We start from the raw sequence: 20,057 nt of genomic DNA, 5'->3' as shown, positions 1-20,057 counted from the left end.
TTAATTGATGTTCGAACTATTGGATGCAGTTGGAGATATGTCATGGTTTCTATAATCAGATTTGCGGCGTGGAACGGTCTTTGAATGTGCAAGCAGTATATAAACACATTGTGAAATTGCGGATACATGGGCGAGAAAGAAATGATGCAAAGTCGTAAAATGCAAAGATATGTTTGTGTATTCATGCGTTTCGTTGTACTGGCAGGAATAATTTGAACTCGGCAGGTAACTCTTCTTCAGTGTAAGGCTTGTCGGCAAAGTACACTCTTCGTAAGCGGCAGTTGGCATGTACAGTAACACGAAGAGTTTCGACATAGTTTGTGCCGTAAGCTCGTTTTACATAGTCGGCGAGATCAAACATTATTTGGTTCCAGCCTGGATCCAGTCGCATAGGCATCGTGGTAATGTACGGTTTGACGCGTGTTGTGATCTGATAATTGGAAGCACGGAACCGGCGTACAGTGTTCTCGTCATCCAGAACCTGCACTTCAAACGAAAAATATCTTGTCAAGTTCTTAACGAGCAGGATGATAAACGGTAATTTGATGCCTAGTGTCCGGTTGAGAGGAGCAGGACATGTGATATACGCATTTGTCAAGTTTTCTGCAACTAATTCAAGGACCTGCGACTGGATCGTTTCGTCTCGAACAAGCTCAATTGCCGAATTCGATTCATCCTTTGGCAACTCTTTATGCCACAACTGTAAAGGATCGCTTCTACGTGGAAGTTAACTGCAGGCCCAAGGCTTTCTCAAGTGCCCGACGTACCCTAAGCTATAGAATAAAGAGAGGAAGCCAGACTGTATAGGAGGAGCAGGTCAATGGAGGCGAAGTCGCGTAAGAAGTCAGTGACATGCCTGAAAAGTGTTTTTAAACATTGAGGAGAGGAGAGCGCGCAGCCCGTGCGTGCGGTGTGTCAAGAAGAGATTGTGGCACCACCTCTTTTGGACGACCCCCGGTTCCGCGTAGCATTCTTTATCAGATATAGTATTTTGAACGGCTAGAATGTCGACTCAACTTGTCGGTGCAAGGCTGGCAAGAGCCATCTCAACGCAAGCTTCATCAGCTGCTGCTCATCACCAACGAGCAAAGCCGCTCACAGGCCACGAACGCAAAGTAGTGGAGCCAATGGTCCGTGTTGATCAATCGGGAGAAGTTGGAGCATACTATATCTACATGGGGCAAATGGCTGTGCTGGGCCGTGACAAGAAACTACGCCCTATCCTTCAGGAAATGTGGGACCAGGAAAAAAAGCACTTAGAACGTTTTGACCAGCTTGTGACGGATATGCGAGTTCGACCAAGTCTTTTGCGGCCAGTATGGGAAGTCGCAGGTTTCGTTGTCGGCGCTGGCACTGCATTAATGGGCAAAGAGGCTGCCATGGCTTGCACAGAAGCTGTCGAAACAGTTATCGGCAATCACTACGACGACCAGTTACGAAACTTGCATGGACTCGCTCAAAAGAATGATGACTTGAAGGATTTAAGCAAGGTAAGAGTAGGACATCACATCTGATATACATTGTAATCGGGGAACTAATGTACTTGTCATTTAAGACTGTTGCACAATTCCGAGATGAAGAGCTGGAACATCACGATATCGCCATTGCACACGACGCTCAGCGCGCACCATTCCACTCTGCCCTAAAGGCTGTCATCATGCAAGGATGCAAGACTGCTATCTGGATTGCTGAGCGCGTCTAAAATCATGATTTTTCCTCATTCACATACATCCCAATCCAAATTTGCGTATATGCACTAGATCTATTCGTAGAGAGAAATATTAATTGTAAATTACAAAGTTGAAGAGGAGGTATATGTAGAGGGTTCCTATTTGAAAAACCAGTAGTACGAGATCACCACGACAATGACAATAAAAAACATCAAGTAGCACATGGTTGCTCCAGACTCCTTCGCGGCCATGATCTTGAAATTATGCATGGTCTGGCCTAATATGCTTCCAGTATCTCCAAATTGATTATTCTAATATGATCTAATGTTACTGTCTCTCAACTACGTATATATTCTGCATCGTTTCGTGTGTGCCTACCATGGTATCGATTAAGCTGTTGCCTGCTCGGATTTCTTCTCCTATCTTTCCGGTAATCTAGGGACATATTTTAAGCATTATGCAGGCACTGCAATCGGGTAACCCGAAAGCACGTACACTTTTCAAGGTTTTGACTTTGGCCGATAATCCGCTTATTCTCTCATCGCTCTGACTCTCCAGATATTCCAAGTCGTTATCGTCCATTTTCAGTTTTAACGAATGCGTGCTTGCTGGAGATGAGGATCGCGATGTGTCGTATAGAGACGGTGAAGGTGTTCTGGCATCTCCGAGAAGAGCTGAACGATTATGCAAGTGTTGGAATGATCTAGCGACTGTCAGTGAGTTCTTGTTGGCAAACAGGCACTGGCATGTTCAGGTAAGCCAGAGATGTGTAAAAGCACACCTTACACTTCGAGATCCAAACTGCCGTGACATTTGACTTTTCTAAATACGTGTTCCAAGACCAAGAGGAGGAAAAAGGGAATATGTGCTAAAAAGCAGAAGAAAACGAAATCTGAATTTGGGGATCTGGAGGGTCCAACCCCGCGATCAAAAAAGCAACAAAAGAAAAAAAACGGGACATTGGATTCTCTTTTTCTTTTCCACTATGCGTGGCATTGTAATCTTTTCCGGTTCATCGCATCCAGAACTTAGCGCACAGATTTGCCAGCGTCTCGGGTGCTTACCAGGGAAGTCATTCCTTGCAAAGTTTAGCAACAATGAAACTCGTGTCGAGTTATACGAGTCTGTGCGAGAACAAGATGTCTTTATTGTGCAATCGGGTTGCGGACACGTCAATGACAATTTTATGGAACTACTTATCATGATACAAGCTTGCAAGACTGCATCGGCGCGGAAAGTGACGGCCGTGATTCCATGTTTTCCTTACTCTCGACAACCAGACGTGCCGTACAAGAAGAGCGGTGCCCCGCTTGCCAAAGCACCTCCAATGACCGTGCCTTCAACGCCCCGCACAGTGCCATCCACGCCCAAGAGCAGCCAGCCAGCCACGCCCAGAACTGAGGAAGGAGCATTCGGATTTTCTCGATTAGCAAATGAGATTGATAAGTTGGAGTTGGAGCAGCAGCGGCTACGCGGACCAATGAATGGCAATGACTGTACCTTGGATTCTATCAACAACAATGGTTATCGACACTGGGTCGCCAGATCAGGTACTCTTGTTGCAGAATTGCTGACTTGCGCAGGTATGAAACAGGTAACACCGAACATACTCAGCGGAAAATATTGATAAGCTACTACCGGGCACTGCTAGGTGCGGACCATATCATCACGCTAGATCTCCATGATCCTCAGTTCCAAGGTTTCTTTGACTGTCCCGTTGACAATTTGTCCTCGTTACCTATTATGGTCAAGTATATCCAGCATAATATTCCCAACTACAAGGACGCCATTGTCGTATCCCCTGATGCAGGAGGTGCAAAGAGGTACGTAGATGCCCGAGCACTGGTAGAGAGTTTTAATCGAAAAGGATGGATTATCTTATCTGTTATCTTATAGAGCAACCTCCATAGCTGAGCGTCTGCATATGGACTTTGCTCTGATTCACAAGGAGCGACGACGACCAGACAAACCTCAAAAGCACGACTTGATGCTTGTTGGCGATGTTCGGGGCAGATGCTGCTTGCTCATTGACGATATTACCGACACTAGTTTCACAATCACCAAAGCTGCCAAGTTACTCCACGAAAATGGAGCCACAAAGATCTATGCTATCATCACACACGCCACTTTAAGCGGTGATGCATTGGAGCGCATTCAACACAGTCATTTGGATAAAGTCATTGTGAGCGATTCTGTACCCCAGCATGAGCATACTAAAGAATGCAGCAAGATCACTACGTTCACCGTTGCACCCTTGTTTGCGGAAGCCATACGACGGATTCACAACGGCGAAAGTGTCAGCATGCTGTTCGATCCTAACTATGAGCTTTTCTAGTGTCCAATGTATCTCACCCATCATTTCCTTTGTCATTAAAAGATGTCCTTGTAACAGAAGTAGTACAACCTAATCTAGAATTCAGTCTGGATCGCAAGTACGCGATCGTGATATCTGGAGATCAAACAAGGGTCCTAAATTAGCAGCGTCTTGACATTCCATGAAATGTTAAATATTCTTCAATGGCAAATGAGCTGATTGGACAGTACAATATACGATATCCTGTTTGACAGCGGCGTACACGAACACAGATCATGTCTGTTTCGTTGCCATTTTGATCATACTCCGGTCCATGCTTCTATTAACCCAAGAATGACCGGTGACCTTGGCAGCTTTTCATGGATCAAGTGGTCCGGGGCTCTCCTCCATTTTCGGCGAACGAACAGTGGATCATGACCTGATTTTTATTTTTGTCGAAACTTGTCAAATAATAGTATCTACCTCAACTACAATCAATCAAGACTGTATGCATGTTTAATACAAAAATTACATGAGACATGTGAGGAATGCTGTCAAGAGAATTGCAAGTTAATAGGCACATTCTTATGACTAGAAACTGTCAGAAGAGAAGGAAAAAAGGTTAAACACGTGATTGTGTATTTTGTAGTTTGTGAAACAAGCGGTGCTTACTGCCGACGCTCTTTTTTGTTGATAGGCATATTTTGTTGCTGCTGGTCCCTTCTTCATCCCGGCCTTCCCCAACGTAAAACTTTTCACTTGGTTCTTCCTTGACATTAACGAACAATTGACGCAATGCCCACCGCTCTTGAACCTGTAAGCGAGTACGACCTGATTATCGTGGGCGCCGGTGTACTGGGATCAGCAGCAGCCCGAGCGTTTGGTGGCAGTGGAAGACGAGTGTTGCTGCTGGAAAGAGACTTATCTGAACCTGACCGCATTGTTGGTGAGCTGCTACAACCGGGTGGCGTCAATGCACTCAAGCAGTTGGGATTGGAAGGTAAGATGGCAGCAGGAAAAGGGGAATACAACAGTACCGAAGGAACTGATACACCTGCCCAACGAATAGACTGCATCGAGGGCATTGACGGTATACCGTGCTATGGGTATGCCGTATTCCGCAACAATGAGATAGTCGATATTCCGTATCCCGTCGAGAAGGAAGCCGACAAGCAAGCTGTTGGAAAATGCTTCCATCACGGACGTTTCATTCAACGTTTGAGAGAAGCAGCATCTTCGACGAAAAAGTGAGTCCATGGTTGTTAGATCAAGTTTTGGCGTTACATATTTATATGCTCGTTTTACAGCGTTACGGTCAAGGAAGCTACAGTGATGCGACTGATGAAGGAGGAAGACGAGGACCGTGTGATTGGTGTGATTGCCAAATCAAGAGAAGAACCGGAGGAGAAGGTAGGATCCGATTAGATTGGGATTAGGAAAGACATATAAAGGTGACTCATTATCCAACAGTTCTATGCACCTCTTACGATTGTTGCGGATGGTTTGTTCTCAAAATTCAGACAGGAATTTACGGAAAAGAAACCTGACGTGCGGTCACATTTCGTTGGGTAAGTCTGACATATGGAAAGCCTGCCTAGAATGCATATTTTCTAACCTTCTAGAATACAATAAGATTTGAAATCAAGGATCTCACACTACCGCGGCCAAACCACGGGCATGTCATTCTTGCCAAGCCATCCCCAGTTTTGATGTATCAGATCGGCCCTCGCGAGACTCGCGTTCTGGTGGATATCCCAGGCAAGCTTCCATCCAACTCTAGCGGCGAACTAAAGTCATATATGGAAACCGTCGTTGCTCCTGAGCTTCCAGAATCTATCCGAGTAAGTTGGAGGAATATGGAATGTGTTGGAGAAAGATGCACTGATTGAATTTTCAATAGCCGAAGTTTTTGGAGTCGTTGGAGACGGAGCGGTTACGATCCATGCCAAACAGTTTCTTGCCACCTTCTGTGAACCAGAATGCAGGCCTTATAGTACTCGGAGACGCAATGAACATGCGCCATCCTCTTACTGGAGGTAATATTTCATATTGGCAATCAGAATTGGAGAGGAGTTGCTGACACGTTCCTTGATTTGCAAAGGTGGCATGACGGTTGCCTTGAACGACGTAGTGCTTTTGCGTGATCTGCTGTCGCCAGAAAATATACCCTCTTTTACCGAGTTTGATCTGGTATTGCAGCAGCTCGATGCTTTCCACTGGGGCCGCAAACGATACTGCACCGCTATCAACGTCCTTGCTATGGCCTTATATCGCTTGTTTGCAGCAGAGAAGGGTAAGTCAATAGTGTTATCGGGTCAGCAAACGTAAAGAGACTCATGATTGAATCAAACAGACGAAAACCTTGCGGTGTTACAGAGAGGCTGCTTCGAATACTTCAAACTCGGCGGCAAATGCATAACCGAACCAGTCGGGTTGCTGTCCGGACTCATCCAACGACCCATGGTGCTTGTGCACCATTTCTTTGCTGTTGCTTTCTACGCCATTTACGTTGAATTCAAGAACGGTGGATGGCAAAGAATCCCACACAATATTGTTCGAACGTTTACCGTTCTTTACACTGCATGTGTCACCATCATGCCGTATCTCTGGTCAGAAACCAAGTACTAGAAGACATTTATCCATTCTACACATTTAGTAACTCAATAGTTTCTCTTCCCTTTTCCGCTTGCACCCTTTTTTATTTGATTTGACCGTTCCTTCTTTGTTACTTTATAGTCACTAATAGGATTAAAACTACTATTGTTTGTTTATTGTTAAAAAGCAAATGACACGGTTTATGTAATCATTCAGGTAAGAAGAAGGACGTAGTAGAATACAGGTGACAGTGCAGGTCGTTTACGCAGAAGACTCTTTGCGAGCATCATCGCCCCCGGTTTTGCAGTTAATTTGATAAACCTTTGTGCTATCGACATTGTAGTTCAAGACACCGCCCTGGAGGATATTATTGCCGATACCCTTGACTGGACCTTCATTGTGGCTTCCTCCTGCAGCCTGCGTGGTGCTGCGAGCGCCGTCAGGGTCGCTGCATTGGTAGATCGTGGTTGTGGTCACGTGTTTGTTCAGGATGCCATCTTCCAAGACATTGTTGAGCTATCAAAGCGGGCGAGAAAAGTTCATGGTAAGCATAATATCCAAATACTAGAGTGTAGTTTCTATCTATGGACAAATTGTCAAGTACACTTACGGCGCCTTCAATGCTGCCCTTGTTAAAACTACCGCCAGCAATTTGTTCCATTTTTCCTTGTTCTTGATGTCGTTGTTCCTGCTTGTCCCAGGGAATAGGACTAGCCATGGAAGTGACAGCAAACAGAGCAAGGATGGTGAAAACGAGTGGAGAGATTTTCATGTTCGCTCGAGTGAAAAGAGCGTATAATGTTAGGATTGAGATAAAAAGGAATCGAGTAGAAAAAATAGTATTGATTGTCAAGAAGAAGACGACGACGATGGCATTTATATCTGTAGGTATTGTAGTAGCAGGGAGTTATCTCCTTTCTTTTCCCGACTCTATTATCTCACTCCTTGATTGATCTTGCTAACCCGTTGCATGCTCGTCAGGGGCAATTGTCGAATATTATTGTTTTCCGCCACGCGTACATCTGCTGCTTCTTGCGCAACGGCGAATATAATTAGCAGACCTCCTTGCTGCTCACACGCTGTTCCCTGTTTTGAATGCTGGATTCTCTCACTTTTTTCTTGTCTTAAGGTACGCACGTACATACTAGGTGCCGGCTGTCAATCTTTGACTCTGCAATCATACCGGGCAAGTTACAGCGATCCATACGCGTATATTTCTAGATATGTAGATCTGTGCCGCATGCAGCGTTGCATTGCCTTTTTGACAAATTGACATCTATGGATCTTGAAACGCGTGGTACGGTGTATAAATATGGGTAATGTACGAGGTTGATCAAAAGCGTATGTATTTATGTATTCTTTCTCACTCTTGCCTCCTCTGTCTCCTGAAACATCTCGGATGTTTCTCACGCATGGTAAGACAAGAGTGCAAAACAGATACGCCATACTTTTTCAAGATAAAGAAGTGTATTGCTGCATGCGAGAAAAGAAGATACTCACTCAATGCATCTGTTTTTCGTACCCCCTAAACTTGGTCTAGTGAATGGAGTGACAACGCTTGGCCAGTGACTCCATATACTCTAGCATGCACACGTCACGTCAAGGATAAAACTTTCGGATATTATGTGCATGTCGGGTATGGTAAAGACAACATCAATGCATGCCTGCTGCAAAAGTGACGCTAATCGTGAATGTTTGGTAGTATTGTGGAAGTTTGTTAATTCTCCGGGGTTCAATTGTTTGTTATTAAGTTCCCAAGAACGTCAGATCTAGCTTGGTCTTGACGAGCACCCATGTCTTCTTCTTCCCCGCCAATACAGCACGCTGCAACAACATCCATTACTGCATCAGAAGAGCAAACCCCGGCAATCAAAGTCTCAACGAGTTGGCCGCGAGACGGGAACAGTCTTTCTAAATTTGAACTTTTGCAGCAGTACGTCGAGAAGCAGCAGCAAGAGCTTTTTTCACAAGAGGAGCATGGCTCTACAGAGTCGCTGCCTGCACTTCGACCGAAATCACCGTCCCCCACCTCCGCAGCGCTCAGACCGCCGCGCGGCACTGCACTACGACGATCACACTCCAGCGTGCAGTTTGCCAAGGACCCGCCGCGAGTCTATCGATACCCTGCCGCAGAGTACGAGGACGAGAACAACAAGGAAAAGAAGAAAGCATCTCTAGCATTGTCTTAGCACGACAATGACAATTAATAATAATTAAATGACGTTCTTTTCTTCACTGGTTACGCGAGATACAATGTCTTGTGTTACACGGCTTTCGCCTCCATTGTTGTCTTAAAAACCCCATACTTTTTTGTTCGGTGCCCTCCACTTTGCAGATATGACAGACAACAGTCGGCCGCTGAGCGATACTTTCCTACAACCTCCTCCCCCACCGCTGCCGCCACGACAGAGGAGTGTGCCGAGCAACATTGTCGGCACCGGCAGTAGGAAACGATCTGCCTCAGACTTATCGATCCGGAGCACGCCCTCGCCGTCCGCTACCAGCTCGACGACGACGACGACCTTGAAACCAGAACAGCAACAGCAGCAAGACGACGAATTAGCATCATACTATGCTCATTTGCACAAACATGTCCGTGAAATCAAACGCGCAGATCTGTCGAAACTTGCTCGGCCTAAACTTGACGATTTCAAACGAACCGAAGATGGCGTCACTACAGTGCAGTGGAAACAGTTTGCAGAGGCAGTAAGAAAAAGATAGACATTAATATCCTACGTGGGGCAAGAATGGTTTTAAACGAAAAATATGTATTTGTATACGACAGTGGCTCTTCTATATCCTGGATTCGTTTACGAGCGACCAAGTGGATGATACCCTCGAACCGTTTTCTCTCAACATTCTCAAAAGCGGTCTGGATCGATTGTATACTATTGGAGAGCCACTCAAAGGACCGGCATCACTGGTGCGCAGGATTTACCGCTGGGAAAATGTGCTGTTGACAGGAACGATACTTTTGGTAAGTAGCCTTGCCTATGATTCTCAAGAAAAAAGCGGTCTGTTTTAATCATATGTATACACCAAAGGTTTACAGCACCTTGTGGTACTATGATCTGCTGATTGTCTGCCTTCCACTTGCCATTGTTGGATATATTATCCTTATTCGAGCAGACCAGTTTGCGCAGTTTGGTGTCGAGGCTTTGGCGTCCACCTCAGAGACCATGGCCACCGCCGCCTCATCGCTTGGAGATGATAACAACAGCACCAGTGACAATGAGGACTCGTCCAAATCATCAGACAAAAACTGGCACTTCTGGAAACGAATACGGTCGGATGTTGGCACGCAAGTGCATTATGGATTTGCGGCGTTTGAGAAAAAGTCCATGAACGAGTGGCGGTCTGATATCTACAAAAAGTACGGGCCCAAGGGCCAGCGATTGGTAGGTTGTACATTGTTATTGGTTGTGGCACAATATGTGTGTGAATTGAAAAATCATCGTCTAAATAGCTACTCGACTGCGTTGATCGGCTCGAAAGACTGAAAAAGTGGGTTAGATCCTTGACGCGTCGTTTGTCCTCCTCTTGATTCATTTTCTTCTAGTCTAATTACATGGAAGCGGCCAGAAAAAACACGACTGCTTCTTTTCATCCTTGTTGCCTTTTCCATCGTTGTGGCTATCATCCCTGTTCGGTACACCGTCAAGCTGTTTTACCTTTATCTCGGCTTGGAATTCTTTTGCTTGCAAGCGCTCCGTTCACATTATCCTAGGTACAGACGCGTTTTCAATGCTCTCGATTGGTTGTTGTGGGGAATTCCAAATGACGCAGAGTATGCAATGCAAGTGATACGACTGCGACGTCAACAACAGCAGCAGCAGCAAGAAAATGTTGTACCCGGCAAACCAACAAAATCTGGTTCAGCTTCACGGTTGTTATTCGGTAGAAAGTCTGTTGCTGACCTGAGGTCCACCACGGAAAACCATCATACGGCTGCTGGCAGTGACCCGGTTCTTAATCCGGACCCTGGAAAAGCAACATCCACGGCTGCAACTTTAGCAGCCATGGTGGCCGGCGCTGCAGCTGGTCAGATTAAGCAGACACTGGACGAGCATTTACAAACGACGACATCCGTGCAGTCTGATAGCTCTTCTTCAAATCTGTTTGAGCGTAAAATGAGTCGTGACATTCATGTAGATCAACAGCAAGATATTCAGGTGCTTGGATGTATGACTTGAAAAAAAAAAGGGGCAAAATGATCTTAACGAACACTCACATTTGGATTTCGCATAGCATACGGATGCGTGTATCGGGGTAGCATACCAGGTCGCATCATTTTAACGCCAAAAGCTTTCCAGTTCCGTACGTCTAGGATGACAGGCGGCCGTGTTCTCGTCCATTACAACTGGGATGATATCACGGGCATAAAGAAGACAAAAAGCATCGACGTTCTGCTTTGGCACACGAATGGATTGACGATAACTACGACCGACGGCGAGGTAACTTTTCCTTCTTCTTGTGAACGATCAGCCAGCAACAGCTTACAAGTAGGAAAAAAAATAGGAGCTGTCTTTTGATAATGTTATCAAGCGGGATGATTGCTTCAACATGGCAGCTGCCGCGGGCGAGCACTGGAAACGAAGCTGAAAAAGAACGGAGAACTTATCTCCTTCATCCTCTTCTTGCTTTTTTGCTGTACATATATATATATATCCACATGTCATCCATACCTATGCAGTACCGCGCGCTGCTGAAAGCCGGCTACGCAGCTGTTAACCACGCGGCGTATCAGAAGCGACATGTTCGTGCGCGCATTCGCAGACGATTCATTGATCCTCCCGACAACAATGTAAAAGCAAACTTGGATCTCAAAAGTAAATAAAGTTTTGCTCTTCCTTGGAGTAAAAAGAAAGATAAAGAGACTCACGCACGTGGCTGCACGGGTAGTAAACAACACATTGGAGTTTCTGAACATAGCAGCAAAAAGGAGAGGGCTCGAAAGCGCTGTTGTACGAAATATCTGTGATCTTGAATACTACATGGCAGAATATAGCATACGGTAGGCCCGTCGTCGATGGATTTGCCAAGGTCGATACTGATCCTGATCTGTTATTTCCAGGCCTCCTATGCACACCAAGAAACTTTCACGGGAGCGGAAACAGATCATCGACAATTGTTACGACGAATACAACTTGCTTATCGACATGCTCAACAAACAACTGGATTTGTTGCTTTGATATGAACACTGACTCAAATTGCAAATTTTTGAAAAACGCTTTTATGTACAGAAGAGTTCTTTTTTTAAAAAAAGGAAAGAAAGAAAACAAAGAAAAAGTCAGCATCGATTTTACTATTCATTGTAGTCATCATCCTCGTATTCATCGTCATCGTCTTCTTGCGCATCGAATCCTTCGTCGTCGTCATCATCATCGAGTGCGCGGTTGTTGGCACTATTGTGATTGTTTGTAATCATTGCAGGATTGATGTGATGCGTCATTGGCGGTGCGCCGTACATGTTTGGCATCTGCATCATTGGTGCCGGCGGCAATTGTCCGCCTGGACATAGCTGTGCAAGTGTAGCATCGAATATTTTCTACGCAATCCATTAGAATCCCAATCTACGACCTTTCAATCAAGCAAAACTCACCTGCATTTCATCAGCATCTTGGTATACAATGGATCCTTCCTCGTTAAAGGTCCGTGCATTGTCAAACATCAAATGGAATTCATCACGGAACTGCGCTATAGACTTGTAATATGGTGAATGGATGCGCTTTTTGATCATTTTCATCGCAATCGGGTTCTTGATCATGGTATAATAGAGTGGGTAATCCCTTTTGCTGACAAGATCCATAAATAAGGCGGCTCGTTGTCGATACGAGCTATAATATACGTGTCAGCCATAAGTCAATGTAGAATTGGGCCGTGTCAACTTACTGCTCGTCTTCGTAAACTGACTCCTCAACTGCCTTGTAGCAGGTCTCAAAGATCTGCGTCATCTGCTGTCTGATGTGTGGTGGTATTGGATCTGGGCCTGATAATTCATCATCCTTCCTAGCCCGGCTTCGTTTCTAGTTTGTTAAAGTTAGCAACAATGAATTCATTTGAATTTGGTTCAGTGTTTGTTCTTACATCAACTTCGCCCTTCTTTGGTCGTCCCCGTTTCTTTGGCGTGCCTTCATCAGAGAATTTCTCTGTACGCTTCCGCCGTTTGGAAATCTTTCCAGAGGTCAGTTCCTCAAGATCAACCGAGTCATCTTCGAGCGCCTGAAATATCAAGACGAGTTAGAAAACGACATTCCTTAGACGTATATGAACTTTGGTATCTTACATTGACCCATTGATCCTCGGTCAGGCCATCATCGTAGCGAACAGCATCTCTGACACGTTGACCTCTGCCATAGACCAGCATTGGTGATGCATCTTCCACAAACAATTCTTCGTTGCGATAAATTTCTGGGAGTTCATCCTCCTGTATTAATCGCTCCGGTTTTTTGCGATATCCTCTTCGGCGATAGAATTCAGTTTCTGTACGATTCCGTTCGGCATCAATTCGATTGAATATAACCAGTTCTTGGTCTGTTCGCTTTAACATTTCGTTCAACTCTTCATCATCCATCTCGTCATCACCGTCAAGCTCGTCGTCTTCTTCATTCTTGTCTTCCAAAAGTGATCTCTGCAAAGTAGTAAGGTTTAGATAATGGATACGCACCCATTCTATAGCAGAAACTAAACATACCAGAAAAGCTTCTCGATCTTCATCTGTACTTCGGTTATCGAACTTGCCAGCTTGGATAACCTTGCCGTCAATGTCAAGCTTGTAATTTGCTCTGGCCAAGATATTCTCTTCGATCGAATTCTGGGTAACAAGACGGAAGATGCGAACTTCCTTGGTTTGACCAATACGGTGAGCACGATCTTGGGCTTGGAGATCTTGATGAGGGTTCCAATCTGAATCGAAGATAATAACGGTATCGGCTGCTTGCAGATTGAGACCCAAACCACCCGCACGCGTACTGAGTAAGAATACAAAGTATGGCGATCCTGGAGAATTGAAAAGTTGAAGAAGGGAAGAACGATCATCAGACTTTGTGGAGCCATCCAAGCGTAAGTACGGGTATCCACGATAGTTCATAAAGTCTTCCATGATGGACATAATTTGCGTCATTTGGAAGAAGATCAAGACCTACGATACAGATATTGGCATCACGGGAAAAGTCGCTAATTTTCCACATGTCCTTTGCTTACCCTGTGCCCTGTCTCTCGCAGCTTTGGAAGCACACGATCTAGTAACTCAAATTTGCCAGATACACGGTATAGAGATTCGTTTGTCTGGCGACTAGGATTGACGGTATTTTCCACTTCCTCGAACACAAACGGATGGTTACAGATTTTTCGGAGCTGCATGATCGTGTTGTTGAGGCCCTTGATACCAGTTTTCCTTTTGAACGTGTAGGTAAGTCGATCCATTGTTTCATATACGAACGTAGATTTATACTCTTACCCGTCCTTTGAACTCTGAGTGAGCATCCTGCCGTTCTTCTTGACTTGCTGGTACAACTTCAGCTGCAATGCTGACAGCTTGCATTTGATAACTCTTTCCACCTTGTCGGGCAACTCGGCTTCTACATCCTTCTTTAGACGTCTCAGCAAGAACGGTCTCAAAACTTTGTGCAGACGTTTGATAATGAGCAATTGCTCCTCTTCATTCAGCTCAATCTTGTCTTGAACTCCCTGGTTGGAGAAAGGAGTATTGAACCATTCTTCGAAAGTCTTTACGCTCTTGAAAATTTTCGGTAAAATGAAGTTGAGCAATGCCCACAGTTCAGGCAAGTTGTTCTAAGCACCAAATATACTTTAGCATCTGATAAACTATCCGTACACATATTTCTCTTACCTGCAGCGGGGTACCAGTCAAAATAAGTCGATACCGCGAATGATAATACTGGCGGAGCACCAGCGTCAACTTGGAGTTGGTGTTTTTCATACGGTGACCTTCGTCGACAATCATGTGGACCCATTTGATTTTGCTAAGTACCGGTCGATCCTTGATAATATATTCAAAAGTCGTCAATAGGACTTGGAAACCGCCCGCTCGAATTTCCATCTGAAGATTTCTGCGAATTTGCGGCGTTCCCTTGTAAACGATTTTGTTTACATTGGGGGCCCACTTGTCAAACTCGAGTACCCAGTTCGTCAAGGTTCTAGTCACATGAGCATGCATGCAAATGATCGGCGCAGTATTTTGGGAACTTACGATAAAGGTACAATGATTAGATAAGGACCAGGTTGCTCTTTCTTTTCAATGAGGTACGTGATGAGACTGATCGTCTGAATCGTCTTTCCAAGACCCATTTCGTCTGCGAGAATTCCGTTCAAGTGGTTATTATACAGCGAGACCATCCATTGGAGACCTTTAAGCTTTTGGATAGTGAGCATTTGCATAGAAAAAAAAATGCAGTAAACCTGGCTTACCTGGTAATCTTTCAAAGTGCCTCCAACAAGTAATCGTGGCTGATATACATCTTCTTTTATACGATGAGTAACTTTGAAGTAATCGACTTTGCTGCCATCCTCATCCTAGCAAAGCACGGAGTCAATTCAATGTCCCAGGCCAGCTCTAACTGTTTTTGCAACTCACGTTATCCGCCGTCGCAATGAGAGGATCGTTGCGATGGACACCATCGTTTTGTTGATCAACAACAGCCTTGGTAAGTGACTCGAGGAAATTGTCAGTTTGTCTGAGCAGTTGGGTCAGACGAGTATCTTTTGCTTGGTCGATCAACTTCATATATGCCTCTTCATCATCGTTTCGCAGCGCACGAATACGCTCCTTGGAAATACGCTCTGCTTTCTTTTGCTCTTCTTTCTCAATATGCTGATGGAATTGCAGAACTGCTCTGCCGAGTTTGTTCTGTTTCGCTTGCCAAATTCTGCGAGCGTTCAATAGATTCTGGCCATGATCGCAGATGGCTTGAAGTTGTTGACGACGCTTCTGTTGTCTCTTCTGTTCTTCATCGATACGCTGTTGCTGCTCGAGTTTCTCAGTCAGTCGTGCCTCTTGCAATGTCTGCCGTTTCAATCGTCTATAAGAGATCCTATCTGCTGACGTTGCGAGAATGGTTGATCTCGATACAGCGTTAACAAACTCCTGCCTCAGCTATGATCACGGATGAAAATTAGCCATTAATATGTCGATGAATTTGATATACTACAACATACCTTCTTTTGACGACCGAGCAACTTCAAGCTCTTTAGCTCAATCAGACTTTTCAGCGGCGTCAATGCTACACCTCCTCCACGCTTTGCCAACTTCTCCACCATTGCGCCGGACAGCTTTTCCAATTGATTTATACGATCCTGAATACACTCATTGATCTTTCGTTCTCTATTGTCGGTTATAGATTGCGGATCAATTCCAATAGGTGTGATGCTGGGTATAAGCTGACGATGCAGACGCGAGGCGTGGACATAGGATGATACTGGCTTTTTCAATAGATGGTACGGTGAAGCATATGCGTTGTACTCTGGTGTTTTAGATATAGCAGTAGGCTGTTGACGCGGTGACGCAATTTTTGCTGCAGATGCTGGCGATGGTCCTTTAGTAGCTGCATTTGGTACAGCTGATCCCGAAGAAGGAGACGGAACGACACCGCCGTCAGCTGCTGCTGCTGCCGCTGGTTCGATAGACGGACGGGGCACGTTCGCATCCGTCGACGGAGAAGAAATTTCCTCAGCGGACAAGGATGAGAAGACAGCTTGCTGCAAGTTTGCTGGCAGAGGCATGTTCTTCGAAATCAGTTTGTAGGCGAGGATTTGATACTTGAGTGCTGCCAATTGGTTTTGCGAGAATAAGGATCGAGCTTGTTGCGCCAGAAACGAATAAATAAGAAACATGTCAACACGAGGGCGAAAAAGTACGTACCTGCGAGAGCATTCGGATCTGCAGGTGCCATGAACGGACGAGGTTGCTGTGGTTGCATTTGCTGAGGAGGAGCAGCAGCTTGAACAGGCGATGCTGACGATTGCTGCATTCCTTGCTGGAACATCGGCCGTCGCTGCTGATTTTGGTATGCTCGAATGACTTGCATAATCTGAGCAAAATCAGAGCTGTTCTCTTCAGTTGCTCCCTGAGATTGCAAGAATCTCGCTCGCTGGGAATGCAGCGTCAGTATGATTAGACCGGCAGAGAAAGCGCACTGAGGAATCAACTAACCTCCAGCAGCATGTTGAAGCGATCTTGGTTGAAAGCTCCTGGTAACGCGTTCATTGCCTGTGAAGGGGTCGGAGCCACTGCTCCGTTGGGCGATTGCTGGATCATTCGCTGCTAACAGAGGGAATGTAGACCACTGTAGCTGAACGGATGGAGAGAGAGTAGAGTTGCTAAGTTGCCCTGGGTCCTTTGCGAGCTATGTTGGTAAGGAAAACTGGTAAGTCTCTATGTTCCATAAGTGTTAAAAGTATGCAGAGGGGAAGGACAGGGAAGCAAACAGAGAGGAAAGCCAAAAGGATTTTGATGCATTAGATAGGCATCGAGGAAAAAAAAGGAAAAAAGTAAAAAGGCTATTTTCATGTGGGTGGAGCGGGGAAGCACACATGGTTTGTACCGACCTTTTGTAACTTGTCGCAGGAGCAGGAGGAAAGTGAAAAGGATTAACCCGCGGCCCAGCTCGGCCGAACACTTTCGCTCTTTTCTCGGACACGTCACAAATGGAGCGCATGATCATTTCATACTCCGTCGATACACGTGACCCTTCTCTCATGTTCTGCCAATCGAATAATCTTCCTCCTCCTCGGAGTTGAACGTTGCTCTCCCATTGAACAATAGGAAGAGACTATCAGTCTTGCAATGAATTGAAGATATAAAATACACCCGAAGTAAATAAGTTGCGGCCGGTGTAAACGGTCGTTGCTATTTACCAGCATTACAGTGATAGCTCTGCGTGGATACTACAGTGAATCTCAAGTAATGACCGGTAAAATGCCTTGGTTATCACGAGGGAGACACGGAGTGAATTACTGATCTACACGGCTCAAATATGTATAGCAAACCAATTAAAATATCTTCTCATCCATTCTTTGAAGCGGATGATTTTGAAAATGATAACAGAAACGAAAAATAAAGGCTTCCATGTCATTTAAATGGATGTAGTTAACCTTTTACTTGGGGTAGCAAACAATGATAGTCTCCATTATCTTGGATCAATGCAGCATACTAATTATATCAATACTTCGGTTTTCTACACCTTCCAATGTCAATGGTTAGGAAGGCGATCGGCGGGGTGGCGTTTCGTTTTTCCGTGCCGACTTTTGGATTCCAGAAGAACGACGTTGATCCTGCTGCAATGGAGCCAGACGGCGAGATCCAGCCTGTAGATCAGCCTGACACCGTAACACAAGTTCCAGCCGAATCGTCTGCTGCTACGATAGTTGAAGACGATGCTGGTGCATTGCAAGATCAGATCGCGCAACATTCGGAAACGCAATACGCGTTCTTCCAGCACGACTTTACTTCTTCACCTGCGCAGCTCCTCGCAACAACAGGCAGCAAATACAACACCAGCATAGTCCAGACTCTGGAGGATGAGAAAGATATCCTGCAGCAACGGATACAACAGTTTAATATCCACGACGGCAACAATCATTTTCGAAATGTCAAATGGTAACAATAAAAAATTATTGGCAGCATGCGCATAAATAGCGGCAGCAGCAGCGAGTAACAAAGCACGGCATAGGTCGCCCGATGGAACATACCTTTTATCAAACTCAAATGATAACGTGCTGCGATTATTTAGCTTGTAAGTTTGATTAATATCGTATCTTTGTAGCTGTTCTTTACGTTAACCTTTATATAAATAGACCTTACGAAGCATACGAGCAGGAAAAGGGTGAGTCCCACATCCAGATTATGAGAAAACCATGTAGTAATCAATGTTTACAGGACCCATTGTCGAGTCCCAGGCATTAAGTTGTCAATTCGGCGTGAGGGAAGGTGAAGCAGTGTACGATTTCGCTTGGTTTCCATCCATGAACAGTCAAGGTGATGGTGGACTGGTACCCAATGGGAAAATACTGACAACTGATAAATGAGTGCAGATCCAGCCAGTTGCTGCTTTGTCGCTTCTGTGCGTGACCATCCCGTTCATCTGTGGGATGCATGCACCGGAAAGGTATCTCTCAAGTGTATTGGAAAGACAGCTTTTTTTGTGATATCGCCTTAACTCTTTGATTCATAGCTGCGCGCATCATATTCTGTAATTGACCATCACGAGCGTTTTGTTGGACCGACCGTTGTCACGTTTAATTTGGATGGCAGTCGGTAAGTAAGTTGTTGCAAGCGAAACACTGGGGCGTACATGTATAACGAAAATTTGTGAACATAGCATTTATTGCGGATACGAGAATATGATCGAGATCTTTGATATTCAAAGACCAGGTCAAGAATCTATCAAGATACCAACTCTACCTACTCGTAAAAGCAAAAACGGTCAAAAAGGTAAAAAAGAAGATATCGTTTGATTAGCTCGCTTGAACGCTAATTCACCGTTCGTGCAGGGATCATTTCATGTCTTGACTTTAGTCCAGACTATTCTGGGATCTACGCAGCTGGATCATTTAGTCAATCCATTGGTATTTACGAGGAAGCCAGCAACCAGCTATGCTTCAAGTTGACCGGTATTCAAGGCGGCGTTACGCAGGTTCGTTTATTACCCCTTAGCTTTTCTACATTGATCTCACAAAGCGAAACATCGATAGGTGCGTTTCTCACTTGACGGATCATTGCTATTCTCAGCATCCCGTGTTGCAAATACTATCAGTTGCTGGGATATTCGAAGCACCGGGAATGTTCTGTATGAACTCCCTCGGCCCGGTAGAACGAACCAAAGAATACATTTCGATCTGGATCCCAGCGGCAGGGTGCTGGTCACCGGGGATCAGAACGGACAATTGCTGTTTTACGACGTAGCAACTGGCTACGAAGACTCTGAAAATTCTAGTAGGTTATTACATTCCTTCCAGGCCCACAATGGTAAGCTACAAGTCTGAAATCACCCCTTTTCCAAACTTCTCATCATTCCATCATAGATTTGAGCTGCGCAGCAACGTTTAATCCTGTATACCCTTGGCTTTTGGCTTCTGCGTCCGGCCAACGCAAATACTTTGTCGCAGACGGCCAAGATAGCGATGACACAGATCGCAGCGTAGAGCAAGAACAGATTGACAACTCGCTGAAAATATGGCATCTCCAGGGTCAAACACAGTATTACACTTTGGACGCCCCGTAACTTCTCGAACGCTGAACACTGCGGAAACTATTTGGAGTGCTCAGAGGCAGTGGTCGAAAGATGATGCTGATAGGCCCCACTCTTTCGTCATTGCTTTGCAAAGCCGGGCTTTCAATGTGACATTTACTGCTCAACCTTAAACATCCAACCGGACCCATCATTCAATGTAGTTGATAACAAAAATCTCCATTTGGTTCATCAATATCTCCAATCGTGATTGCATGGTTTTACCCAAGAATTTCATTATATCGTACTGTG

The 20,057-nt window shown here is 45.1% G+C and overlaps 11 protein-coding genes across 11 annotated transcripts; 7 read left to right on the top strand and 4 right to left on the bottom strand.

Moving 5' to 3' along the window:
* Nucleotides 1-181: 181 nt before the first annotated feature.
* Nucleotides 182-877, bottom strand: VTP01DRAFT_5243 (uncharacterized protein; the record flags this gene model as incomplete). Its single annotated transcript, XM_069384014.1, has 3 exons — nt 182-716; nt 768-799; nt 857-877. 3 exons carry the CDS (start codon nt 875-877, stop codon nt 182-184), a joined length of 588 nt encoding a protein of 195 aa, XP_069235476.1.
* A 127-nt stretch (nt 878-1,004) lies between these two features.
* VTP01DRAFT_5242 (uncharacterized protein) lies at nt 1,005-1,702 on the top strand (the record flags this gene model as incomplete). The annotated part of the gene is made up of 2 exons (XM_069384013.1): nt 1,005-1,490; nt 1,556-1,702. The coding sequence occupies 2 exons, from the start codon at nt 1,005-1,007 to the stop codon at nt 1,700-1,702; spliced, it is 633 nt and encodes a 210-aa protein (XP_069235475.1).
* A 126-nt stretch (nt 1,703-1,828) lies between these two features.
* Nucleotides 1,829-2,483, bottom strand: VTP01DRAFT_5241 (uncharacterized protein; the record flags this gene model as incomplete). Its single annotated transcript, XM_069384012.1, has 4 exons — nt 1,829-1,981; nt 2,049-2,105; nt 2,166-2,393; nt 2,457-2,483. 4 exons carry the CDS (start codon nt 2,481-2,483, stop codon nt 1,829-1,831), a joined length of 465 nt encoding a protein of 154 aa, XP_069235474.1.
* Nucleotides 2,484-2,655: 172 nt separating this feature from the next.
* Nucleotides 2,656-4,005, top strand: VTP01DRAFT_5240 (uncharacterized protein; the record flags this gene model as incomplete). The annotated part of the gene is made up of 3 exons (XM_069384011.1): nt 2,656-3,253; nt 3,322-3,493; nt 3,567-4,005. The coding sequence occupies 3 exons, from the start codon at nt 2,656-2,658 to the stop codon at nt 4,003-4,005; spliced, it is 1,209 nt and encodes a 402-aa protein (XP_069235473.1).
* Nucleotides 4,006-4,758: 753 nt separating this feature from the next.
* Nucleotides 4,759-6,591, top strand: VTP01DRAFT_5239 (uncharacterized protein; the record flags this gene model as incomplete). Its single annotated transcript, XM_069384009.1, has 8 exons — nt 4,759-4,963; nt 5,033-5,210; nt 5,271-5,373; nt 5,434-5,531; nt 5,597-5,804; nt 5,864-5,999; nt 6,065-6,256; nt 6,317-6,591. 8 exons carry the CDS (start codon nt 4,759-4,761, stop codon nt 6,589-6,591), a joined length of 1,395 nt encoding a protein of 464 aa, XP_069235472.1.
* A 228-nt stretch (nt 6,592-6,819) lies between these two features.
* On the bottom strand, nt 6,820-7,330 carry VTP01DRAFT_5238 (uncharacterized protein; the record flags this gene model as incomplete). Its single annotated transcript, XM_069384008.1, has 2 exons — nt 6,820-7,074; nt 7,169-7,330. The coding sequence occupies 2 exons, from the start codon at nt 7,328-7,330 to the stop codon at nt 6,820-6,822; spliced, it is 417 nt and encodes a 138-aa protein (XP_069235471.1).
* A 1,021-nt stretch (nt 7,331-8,351) lies between these two features.
* VTP01DRAFT_5237 (uncharacterized protein) lies at nt 8,352-8,747 on the top strand (the record flags this gene model as incomplete). The annotated part of the gene is made up of 1 exon (XM_069384007.1): nt 8,352-8,747. One exon carries the CDS (start codon nt 8,352-8,354, stop codon nt 8,745-8,747), a length of 396 nt encoding a protein of 131 aa, XP_069235470.1.
* Nucleotides 8,748-8,895: 148 nt separating this feature from the next.
* VTP01DRAFT_5236 (uncharacterized protein) lies at nt 8,896-11,160 on the top strand (the record flags this gene model as incomplete). Its single annotated transcript, XM_069384006.1, has 7 exons — nt 8,896-9,264; nt 9,344-9,535; nt 9,603-9,956; nt 10,025-10,062; nt 10,118-10,740; nt 10,807-11,012; nt 11,077-11,160. 7 exons carry the CDS (start codon nt 8,896-8,898, stop codon nt 11,158-11,160), a joined length of 1,866 nt encoding a protein of 621 aa, XP_069235469.1.
* Nucleotides 11,161-11,245: 85 nt separating this feature from the next.
* VTP01DRAFT_5235 (uncharacterized protein) lies at nt 11,246-11,750 on the top strand (the record flags this gene model as incomplete). The annotated part of the gene is made up of 3 exons (XM_069384005.1): nt 11,246-11,387; nt 11,461-11,572; nt 11,633-11,750. The coding sequence occupies 3 exons, from the start codon at nt 11,246-11,248 to the stop codon at nt 11,748-11,750; spliced, it is 372 nt and encodes a 123-aa protein (XP_069235468.1).
* A 113-nt stretch (nt 11,751-11,863) lies between these two features.
* On the bottom strand, nt 11,864-16,834 carry VTP01DRAFT_5234 (uncharacterized protein; the record flags this gene model as incomplete). The annotated part of the gene is made up of 15 exons (XM_069384004.1): nt 11,864-12,106; nt 12,161-12,395; nt 12,451-12,584; nt 12,646-12,780; nt 12,845-13,189; nt 13,253-13,699; nt 13,762-13,954; nt 14,018-14,352; nt 14,411-14,717; nt 14,771-14,934; nt 14,989-15,093; nt 15,155-15,673; nt 15,736-16,376; nt 16,439-16,667; nt 16,730-16,834. The coding sequence occupies 15 exons, from the start codon at nt 16,832-16,834 to the stop codon at nt 11,864-11,866; spliced, it is 4,137 nt and encodes a 1,378-aa protein (XP_069235467.1).
* A 1,024-nt stretch (nt 16,835-17,858) lies between these two features.
* Nucleotides 17,859-19,799, top strand: VTP01DRAFT_5233 (uncharacterized protein; the record flags this gene model as incomplete). Its single annotated transcript, XM_069384003.1, has 10 exons — nt 17,859-18,175; nt 18,249-18,311; nt 18,373-18,401; nt 18,455-18,553; nt 18,610-18,683; nt 18,750-18,832; nt 18,897-19,009; nt 19,069-19,211; nt 19,270-19,543; nt 19,600-19,799. 10 exons carry the CDS (start codon nt 17,859-17,861, stop codon nt 19,797-19,799), a joined length of 1,395 nt encoding a protein of 464 aa, XP_069235466.1.
* Nucleotides 19,800-20,057: the final 258 nt, after the last annotated feature.

This window comes from Rhizomucor pusillus (genome assembly GCF_041956525.1).
Source record: "Rhizomucor pusillus strain CBS 183.67 unplaced genomic scaffold VTP01scaffold_21, whole genome shotgun sequence".
Classification (NCBI taxonomy): domain Eukaryota; kingdom Fungi; phylum Mucoromycota; class Mucoromycetes; order Mucorales; family Lichtheimiaceae; genus Rhizomucor; species Rhizomucor pusillus.
Note: the sequence above shows the minus strand (reverse complement) of the source record. Positions and strands in the feature narration are given on the sequence as shown.